The 11,181-nt window shown below is 35.2% G+C and overlaps 1 protein-coding gene across 9 annotated transcripts in view; it reads left to right on the top strand.

Annotated features, from left to right (window-relative positions):
• Positions 1–6,011, top strand: part of PIK3C2A (phosphatidylinositol-4-phosphate 3-kinase catalytic subunit type 2 alpha) — a 104,594-nt gene extending 98,583 nt beyond the window's left edge. For 4 of the 9 annotated variants that reach the window (XM_089915087.1, XM_022555804.2, XM_089915089.1 and 1 more), the window contains 5 exons: positions 286–403; positions 497–569; positions 905–1,014; positions 1,102–1,227; positions 2,881–4,741. In XM_089915087.1, the coding sequence (XP_089771213.1) occupies positions 286–403; positions 497–569; positions 905–1,014; positions 1,102–1,227; positions 2,881–3,063 (610 nt within the window). In that variant the 3' untranslated portion in view covers positions 3,064–4,741. The other 5 variants (XR_016393814.1, XM_089915092.1, XM_089915090.1 and 2 more) reach the window with 5 other exon arrangements.
• Positions 6,012–11,181: the final 5,170 nt, after the last annotated feature.

Below are 11,181 nucleotides of genomic sequence, written 5' to 3' on the forward strand. Positions count from 1 at the left end.
AGGATAAGATCTGCAAATTTGTGAATGATTAATCTTGAGTAGAAATAAGTAATACATATGCATATTAGCAATGTACGTTTTGTACCAAGGTCATAAAAGGATAATATATACTTGAACTGTTTCGTCTCTAGTACTTGGGAAAGAAATCCAAAAATAACTTTATAGTGAATTAAGACTCCACTTTGTATTTAAGTGTATAAAAGAATACTTCTAAGTATTATACTTGATTCTATAAATACTCCCAGATGAAATAATTTAAATTCCACTCCTTTTTTTCTTTTGTAGCTTTCCTAATAGGATGGTTCTAGGGAGAACACACATAAAAGATGTAGCAGCCAAAAGAAAAATTGAGTTAAACAGTTATTTACAGAGTTTGATGAGTGCTTCAACGGATGTAGCAGAGGTGACTATCCTAACTGAAAAATAATAACATACTTTTTTCTGTGCTGCATAGTATTTAAATTAATGAGTCTTTTTTTTCCCTCTTCCACCTTAGTGTGATCTTGTTTGTACCTTTTTCCACCCTTTACTTCGTGATGAGAAAGCTGAAGGAGTAGCTAGGTCTGCCGGTGAGAATATTTTTCTCTTTATTGATAATTCATGACTCCCCTATGACCTGCAAGTCTGTAACTTCTCGATGGATGTGGTAGAGTGACAGTGGGGTTACTGTCTGTAAACAGTGAGAATGAGAGGAGGGTATTCTTTCTAAGCTAGTTGATTTCTGGATAAACATAATTTTCCTAATGGAGTGTGATTACTAAAGAAGTGTGTATCAATGTTCTACCAGGTTCTTACCTTCTTTTCTCCAACATGTGATGGTCCTGGAATTAGAGCAAAAACTTTTGTTGCAGCTTGAGCCACTGCAAGCAACATAAAATAAAGATGAACATATTTATATTTTCAGATGCAGGTTCCTTCAGTCCTACTCCAGGCCAAATAGGAGGAGCAGTGAAATTATCTGTCTCTTACCGAAATGGCACTCTTTTCATCATGGTGATGCACATCAAAGATCTTGTGAGTGATTACAAATAATGATGATTGTAGAGGAAACCTATACCTTGGTAGGAAACATTACTGTTAAGGGAATGCTTTTCTTTATAGGTTACTGAAGATGGGGCTGACCCAAATCCATATGTCAAGACATACCTACTTCCAGATACCCACAAAACATCCAAACGTAAAACCAAAATTTCACGAAAAACTAGGAATCCGACATTCAATGAAATGGTAAGTTATCCTAGATTTGTTGTTTTAAGATTTTTAATTTTAAGCACTTTAAATTAAAATTTTTTAGCTATCAGTAGCTGAACTATTTATTGTACTAGTAAAGCAAACCACTAGCAGTCCAATGGTATTTAACAAAATGATGCAGAATTGAACCTTTGATCATAGATCCTTAGGCTTTAAAAAGATCTTAGGGGCCATTATTCAACTACCCTTCTAGTGCTTAAACCCTTTCAAAAAGTGGATGTCTAATCTGTGCTGAAATACTTCCAGGTCATCCAGTTTGTTTTGGGCAGCTCCAACTCTCAGATCATTTTCTTTACTGAGCTGAAATCTTCACTCCCTCTAGTTTGCACCTGTATGTCTCAGTTGTACCTCTTGGAACCACACAAATGCTCTGTTCTTACTTCTACATGGCAGCCCTTGAGATAACTGAAGTTCAAATGCCCTTCCTCTTTATTCTGTTGAAACATCTTCAGGACCTTTACCTTGGTTTGATAGGAGGTAGTTTCAAAATCATCCTCCTTCTAATTTGTCTTAGTCTGTCAACAACTCTTGTAAAATAGAGTGATCTGAACTGAAAGCAGTAAGCGAAACATCAGCTGAACAGTGGGGAGCAGAACTGTGACTTTGCTGAGTCACTCATGGTCAACTTACAAATTTACTAATCTATTAAAATGCGCTAACCCTTAGTCAACTACTAGTTTGGGATAATAACCACATTATTTGTGTACATTAACATTATATCCACACAAAAATGTCTGGATAGAGATTTGGAAGCAAATAATTCTGAAGTTTCATCAAGGTTATAAATTTATTAAAACCACAGAATACCCTTTCAGCCCTTTTTAAAAGCATATAAAATGTTTGGAGAAGACCAATTGGTATTATTTTCAAAAAGTAGTAGAGGCTTTTCTTCTAGTTAGTGTTATACTTTCAAGAAACTGAAATGTGGTCATTTTTTTAGTTCTTTTAGTCAAACAGTGAGAACTAGATTAAGGAGATGTTGCTCAGAAGTTATGGTGAGGCTTTCTTGAAAAGAAAAAAATTGTGTTGCATGCAGTGTTTGAAAGAGAATAACCTTACAACACTCCAGATTTGCTATAAACTACATTTGTAATTGGTGATTTTGCACTGAATTATGGATAATCAGAAATTATCACTTCATGGTATATAAAATCCAACAGAATAAAGACAACAAAAGGAAATTTTAGTCCCTCACTTTCTGTAAAATAGTTACAATTACACTATCCCAACTTGCTTCCTTCTACTCTCTTTTTCTTCCATTCTCTTCCTTCCATTTCTCTTTTAAAGATGATCTATTAAATTATCTTAAGGCAGGCTGCCATGTAATTTTCCTTCCCCATACCTCCATTTCAGAAAAACCATGTTTTTAGTTTTTAGCTAATAATAATTTTCTGCTTTGTGCATTCCTGTCAGACACTCAGAGGAATCATAATACAATCCAAGACTCCTGAAATACAAAATGTGCATCTAAAGTATGAGACATATTCTACCAGCTATGTCATAATCAATGTCATTAGTTGTAGTCACTCTTTGACTAATAATCTCACTTATGTTTTTATGTAAAATAATCCTAGAAACCGGACAAATAAATAATTTGTAATCTGCTGTTTCTTTTTGCCTTTGCTATAGCTTGTGTACAGTGGATATAGCAAAGAAACCCTAAGACAGAGAGAACTTCAGCTAAGTGTACTCAGTGCAGAATCTCTGCGGGAGAATTTTTTCTTGGGTGGAATAACCCTGCCTTTGAAAGATTTCAACTTAAGCAAAGAGACAGTTAAGTGGTATCAGCTGACTGCAGCAACCTATTTGTAAGCTAGTGAATTTCTGAGCTTTGGAAGCAAGAATAGTTATAAACATGTGCAGACACATGTGAACTTTGTATAATATTTTTATACTGGACAGAAATTATAAAGTAAATGTACTTGCTGCATTTCAACACATCTGTTGGACCAACAGTTACTTAACTTTTATGAATTTGTTGACTCCATTGCTGTTTTAAAGTCATTGTATAGAATGCTGTAAATCCTAAACTTAATATATAATAAGTCCTGAAAAAGACTTTGAGTTGGTGAAGGAGTTAATCCTTTCTTGAGTAATAGCTTTAGTGTGGTCTGATAGTATTGTCAGTTCAACCATCTATTTTGCATTGTTTCTTACACAGACATAGCATGTTTGTTTTCCTGTTTTGCACCTTTTACAGCCTTTACCACTGTGTATGTTCACAAACACCAAAGGAGAGGAAAGGTGCAGGTGTTACCATAAAATGCAGCTGCTATTCACAGGGCTGAAAAGCAAAGCACAAATAATAAATAGTTATGTTAAGAACTACTAAGTAGTTTATAGAAGTAGGGGAAAATAACATTGCTTTTTATTATTCATGTCTTTAAAACCTTTTTCAGAATAAGTGCCAATCACTGAAGTTGTAAATAATGGTGCCTTAACTTCATACGCTTCTCTGGCACTTCATTCTGAGTTTTTTCCTGACTTAATAGTAAGTAGTTTTGACTCCCTTTTTATTAAAGACAAGAAATTAATGTAAATTTACTAATGCTTTTCCCACAGATAGATCATTTTCTGTACTTCAGATGTGTGACTTATTAGTTATTTAAACATCAGCCATTTGTTTTATGTTTTCGTTGCCCAGTAACTGAATGAGATTAATCAACATAGATGTACACTATATTCCATCATTCCATTATAATCCTACATTTATTCCCAGGAGGGTGAACTGAAGTTTAGTAATTTTACCTCCATATATCTATACTCCACCCCTCATTAAACGAGAGAAAATATTCCCTCAAGTGTCCATTCCTGTTCGGTAGAAGAACTCCACGAGTAGGGCAGACTCTTCACAAGAGGCCCAGGACAAGAACTCTAGGGTCCAGACTAAATTTTAATGTAGACCTTTATGGCACAGTTTGTCTTGTACACTGTCTTACTTACCTTTGTAAACATTTTACATTCGCATGAATTACTTTCCTTAATATAATGAGATTTAGAATCATAAGGGACATGATTGAAATCATTCTATAGTAACCATTAAGAACAGGGTTCACTTTTATTATTCATTCAACTTCACACATAATTTTATGTTTAGTTTGGATAAATAGGTATATATAATATTAATTCTCATAGCTAGAATAGGAATTCACTTTTAAGTGGTAAGAGACTGTAGCAATCTAGTTGCTGTGAGATAACTGACAAAATATTCAATGAAAAATACCAAGAAAGGAAGGACAATCTCCGATTCAGTTGCCCAGAACAGAATTTTTATAAACTGTGCAAATGTTTAATGTAAATGGTGATACCTGCAGAGCAGACAAAGAAGAGTTGAGAATGTATCAGTGGGACAGGTTAAAAAAAAACTTGAAATTTTTGGTGCCTAACACTAATGGTCCACTTGTAGGAAACCCCATATGATATATGAATGTCTTTTTTTATATTAAAATGTGTTGTCTATTTAATAAGTTAATTAAAAGGCAGATCAAAACACCGCTGTTTATTTGCTTTTTCCACATACAGTTAACATTTCCTTAAAGTGTGTAAGTAGCTTTGCAAATGTGAAGAAGTACTAGATATTTTCACTTGTTTTTAAGACCTAATTCCATTCCATGAATTGTCACTTAGCCACTGTTAAAAAAAAAAAGAAAAAAAAGAAAAAAAAGTACTGTCTTGGTAAAAGGTCACTGTAACTTGGACTCAGTGTATACTGCCTGTTTGCAATCTGTTATAGCAGTGTCTTTTATACAAATAGTAGAGTTAGAAAATGTGATGTCACTTTTCAGTTACAAGAAATATGGACTTTTTAACCAAAAATGTATATTACACACTCTGTATAGCTAACCAGAGTTCAAAACAAGTGGTAATCTTTCTCTTAATTTAACTCATTATGTGCCTTCTTTGGTCATTAAAAAAGCACACGTTAAATATATTTTAAATATAAGTTATTTCTTTGTGAACGCTAATCTTCAGTCCTTACCAAAAACAAACAAAAAATGACAGAGGCGCCTCTTTGCACTACTTACTATCAGTAAATTTTTAAATGTTTTTTTAAAACACTTTTTAAAGCTTGCATTAAAGTAAATCTGAAACAAAAGTTTAAACAAACTAGCCAAGACACTAATTTTTATGTATAATCACAGTGTTTTATACCTATCTTTACTGAGTAAAAATAGTTATGCTTAAGTCGTACACCAAAAGAATTTTTTACCCTCGCAGTGTTTTGGGATTTGAAAATAATGGTTTACTCGAAGAACCTATTATTTTCTCTACTGAGGAACCCAATGTAGAACTTGCACTGATGTTTTTATTACTGCCTTTATAAGAATCTGTAGGTATCTAAATGTTAAGGCATGTATGATCTTTGATAAAGTATTCTTTTATCTTTTCAAATTAATGTGTAAAAGTTTCAATATCTGCCTTAAATTGGTTGACTGTTCTTTCTAGGATTCATGTGGCATTTAAAAAAGAAAACGTTAAATTTGATACTTAGACTTCAGATCAAAAAGGAATCAAGCCCCACTACCATAATCCATGGATTTACATGCTGTTTGACTAGCAATGCAAATATGAATAAATATGGCAGTTAGTCTCATCTGTAAGAACCAAATACTTTAATTATGTTAAGGTAGTTAATAAAGATGTATAATATTTTTATTAATACCTTGAATATATTCAGTGGATTGAATGTGACTTCATAACTGTACTACAATTGTATTAAAATATTTCTGGAACAAAGGAACTCTGCTATCATTTCTTTTTTAAGATTTTTTTTTTGATGTGGACCATTTTTAAAGTCTTTATGGAATTTGTTACATTATTGCTTCTGTTTTATGTTTTGGTTTTTTGGCCGCGAGGCATGTGGGATCTTGGCTCCCTGACCAGGGATCAAACCCACACCCCCTGCATTGGAAGGCAAAGTCTTAACCACTGGACCACCAGGGAAGTCCCCATGCTATGATTTCTTTCCTCATCGACATATTAACATTTTTGGTTCAAAACTCTGGTATGAGCTCACTGTTGCTATCCAACCCAGGAGTTTATTAGATTCAGATAATCCTGAATTTCAGAACTGGCCTGTGATCTGCCCCTAAAAATGTCCAAATAGAGTGTCTGACTTCTAAGTGTGGTTCGTGGAAGGTCTGGATTGCCACTTTGTTAGAGCCCCATCACCATTTCATAGAAGTGAAATGCTTCTGTGAGTATGGTCCCTGGCCTTTGGTAATTTACTTAAATATTAAGTATGTCTATAGCATGGCTATTACTATACTATCTTCAGAACAGAGAATGTAGATTCTTAATACCATACCTCCGTCCTGGAATGATACCAGTGAGGTTGTGGTTCTCTGATCCTAGAGATAACATGTAAAAGGGCCAGAGACCATGAAAGAGCAATAACTTAATTAGAGCCAGTTTCTTTGGTTGATAAACTCAGTTTGTGTCAGAAACAAAACAACTTTATTTTACCCTTACTGTGTTGAAACACTTTATCACGCAAATTTTAGACAAAGTTAGACAACAGTATAATGAACTCCATGAATGAATCCTGTCACACACCTTCAACAATTATTACCTTAGGGCTAATTTCGTTTGATCTATATTAATGATGATGTGCCTAGGTGTAGATATCTTTATTTTTTTCTATTTAGGATTCTTAAGTCTATGGATCAGTAACTTTCTTCAGTTCTGAATAATTTATTGTGACTTCTTTTCCAGTTCACTACTTCTCTCTTCAACTGTTTAACCCATTCATTGAGTTTTTAATTTGGGTTATTGTATTTTTCACTTCTATTTGGTTTTTTTTGGTTTGTTTATTTGAATCATGATCCAGAAAAGACACAAGACTGCCAGGATCAATGTGGAAAGAATAGTTCTTTTTCAACAAATGGGGCTGAGACAATTAGATAACCACATGCAAAAAAGTGAAATAGGACTCTTACAACATATACAAAAATTAATTCAAAATGGATCAAAGACCTAAACATAACTAAAATTATAAAATTCTTAGAAGAAAACATAAGTGTACATCTTTGTAACCTAGAATTAGACAGGGTTTCTTATGTCACAAAAAGCACAAGCAACAAAAGAAAAATAGATTGGTTTTCATCAAAATTACAAACTGCATCAAGGACACTATTAATAAAGTAAAAAGACAACTCACAGAATTGGAGAGAATATTCACATATACCTGATAAGGACCTGGTATCTGGAATACATAAAGCACTCTTAAAATTCAAGAGAAAGCAAACTCAATTTTTAAATGGGCAAAGGACTTTTGAACAGATGCTTTTCCAGAATGGCCGACAATCACATGAAAAGATGCTCAATATCTCAGTCATTAGGGAAATACAAAACTACATTGAGATACCAATTCACACCCACTAGGATAGCTAGAATTTAAAAAGTTAAGTGTTTGTGAGGATGTGGAGAAATTGGTGCCCTCATACACTGCTGGTAGGAATGTAAAATGGTGCCAGCTGCTGTGGAAAACACTGGCAGTTCTCAAAAAGTTAAACATAGCTTCCCCGGTGGTGCAGTGGTTAAGAATCCACCTGCCAACGCAGGGGACACAGGTTCGACCCCTGGTCCGGGAAGATCCTACATGCCGCGGAGCAACTAATTCCGTGTGCCACAACTACTGAGCCTGTGCTCTACAGCCCGTGAGCTACAACTACTGGAGCCCACGTGCCACAATTACTGAAGCCTGCGCGCGTAGAGCCCGTGCTCTACCACAAGAGAAGTCACTGCAATGAGAAGCCCGCGCACTGCAAGGAAGAGTAGCCCCCACTCGCCGCAACTAGAGAAAGCCCGCGCGCAGCAACGAAGACCCAACGCAGCCAAAAATAAATACATACATACATACATACAAACATAGTTACCCCTATGACCCAGCAATTCATATGGTATGTAATCTCCAAGAGAACTGAAAACAGGTACTCAAATACTTGTGCACAAATGTTCATAGCAGCATTATTCATAGTGGTCAAAAAGTAGAAACAAGCCAAATATCCATCAACTGATGAATGGATAAAACAAAATGGTATATCCCTATGATGAAATATTATTCAGCCATTAAAAGATATGGAGCATTGATACATACTACAATATGGATGAACCTTGAAAACATGCTAATGGAAGAAACGACATATAAAAAGCCACATACTGTATGATTTAATTTATATGAAAAGTCCAGAATAGGCAAATCCAAGGAGACAAAGCAGATTAGTGGTTGCCAGGGACTGTGGGGGACGGGATACTGAAGAGTGATTGCTTAAAGAACAGAAAGCTTTTTTTAGATTTATTTTTTATTGAAGTATAGTTGAATTACAATGTTGTTCTTGATGTACAGCAAAGTGACTCAGTTATACATATATATATACATTCTTTTTCATATTCTTTTCCATTATAGTTTATCACAGGATATTGACTATAGTTCCCTGTGCTATACAGTAGGACATTGTTGTTTATCCATTCTATATATACCAGTTTGCATCTGTTAATCCCAAACTCCCACTCCTATCCTCCCCCTTGGCAGCCACCAGTCTATTCTCTGTGTCCCTGATTCTGTTTCATAGATAGGTTAATTTGTGTCATATTTTAGATTCCACATATAAGTGATATCATATGGTATTTGTCTAGAATAGAAAGCTTTTTAAAAAAAAGTTATTTTTTTTGGCTGCGTTGGGTCTTTGTTGCTGCTGCGCGCTGGCTCTTCTCTGGTTGCAGCGAGCGGGGTCTACTCTTCATTGCGGTGTGTGGGCTTCTCATTGCGGTGGCTTCTCTTGTTGCGGAGCACAGGCTCTAGGTGCGCAGGCTTCAGTAGCTGTAGCACACGGGCTCTAGAGCGCAGACTCAGTAGTTGTGGCGCACGGGCTTAGTTGCTCTGCGGCATGTGGGATCTTCCCGGACCAGGGCTTGAACTCGTGTCCCCTGCATTGGCAGGTGGATTCTTAACCACTATGCCACCAGGGAAGCCCAGAAAGCTTTTTAGTGAAAATTCCTGGAATTAGTGGTGATGGTTGCACAACACTGTAAATGTGCTAAAAGGCACTGGATTATACACTTTAAAATGGTTACTCTAGTGGATTTTATGGTATGTGAATTTTACCTCAATAAAATGTTTAGAAGCTCATACGATCAATTTTTAGAAACCATTTGATCATGGAACCTCTGCCTTTAATAAATGTGTTAACACTGACTACTTTTTTAGATAGTGAAATTATAATTTCCCCTTTTTTGTCTTTGAAAAATCAGAAGGTTTTAATTAACAAGTTCTCCAAAAAGCATGCCACATTTAAAGGCAATAGAAGGTAAATATCATTTGATTAAAATTTATACACATCATATTTTATCTTTATTATTACTGAATATACAAACATGGCCAGATAAAGAATTGAAAACTAGTGGAGGGCTTAAACATGACTAAAACAAACAAAAAACCCTGAAACAATAGTTATAATTCCTATACCATGAATAAATATTTCAGTCAACATTCCTATATCCTTATTAGAAAAATTGTATGGTCTTTTTAACAACTGATTTTTTTAAATGATTTTTTTTAAACGAGAGTGGTATTCTCAAAACAATCCAATACTAGTATTGGTTATATCACAGATTTCCTTCAAATCATTCTACTACAGGACATAAGTGTGATAAGTTAGCGGGCTGAGGGCAAATCATTCTGGCAGTGCTTGAGTACTCAAAAACCTCATGTATAACTAAGAAAGTGATTTGATCCAAATCACACACAGATGTATGGTAATCCAGGTCTAGATTGCCAAATCTTACTGTTCCCACTATGCCTCCTGAAATAAAGTTTGTAGTCTACACATCTTCATGAGGAAAAAATTACTTCTTTAGATTCATTCTTTAAAAATATTATTGACTGCCTAGTTAGGCACTGTTCTTGGTGCTGGAGGTGAAAGCAATGAACAATCTAAGAGTTCACATTTATTGGAGGCAGACAACCAAACAAGCAACTAGAAAGGAAAAATGAAAGCACAAAAACAAACATACAGATCAATGGAACAGAACAGAGAGCCCAGAAATAAACCCACACACCTACAGTCAATTAATCTTCGACAAAGGAGGGAAGAATATACAATGGAGAAGAGTCTCTTCAGCAAGTGGTGCTGGGAAAGCTGGACAGCTGCATGTAAGTGAATGAAGTTAGAATACACCCTCACACCGTACACAAAAGTAAACTCAAAATGGCTTAAAGACTTAATATCAGACATGACACCATAAAACTCCCTAGAAGAGAACATATGCAAAACATTCTCTGACATAAATCATAGCAATATTTTCTTAGGTCAGTCTCCCAAGGCAATAGAAATAAACAAATGGGACCTAATCAAACATAAGCTTTTGCATAGCAAAGGAAACCATAAACCAAATCAACCAAAGACAACCTATGGGAGAAAATATTTGCAAATGATGCAGCCGACACGGGCTTAATTTCCAAAATATACAAACAGCTCATACAACTAACGAAAACAAACAGTCCAATCAAAAAATGGGCAGAAGACCTAAACAGACATTTCTCCGAAGAAGACATACAGATGGCCAACAGGCACATGAAAAGATGCTCAACACCGCTAATTATTAAAGAAATGCATATTAAAACTATTAAGTATCACTTCACATCGGTTAGAATAGCCATCATCAAAAAGTCTACAAATAATACATGCTGGAGAGGGTGCGGAGAAAAGGGATTCCTCCCACACTGCTGATAGGAATGTAAATTGGTGCAGCCACTATGGAAAACAGGATGGAGGTTCCTTAAAAAATTAAAAATAGAGTTACCATATGATCAGCAATCCCACTCCTGGGCATATATCCGGAAAAGACAAAAGCTCTAACTTGGAAAGATACACGCATCCTAATGTTCATAGTGGCACTATTTACAGTAGCCAAGACATGGAAGCAACC

This window comes from Delphinapterus leucas, chromosome 7 (assembly GCF_059928025.1).
Source record: "Delphinapterus leucas isolate spDelLeu-1000000601 "Yukka" chromosome 7, BTC_Dleu_Yukka2, whole genome shotgun sequence".
NCBI lineage: Eukaryota > Metazoa > Chordata > Mammalia > Artiodactyla > Monodontidae > Delphinapterus > Delphinapterus leucas.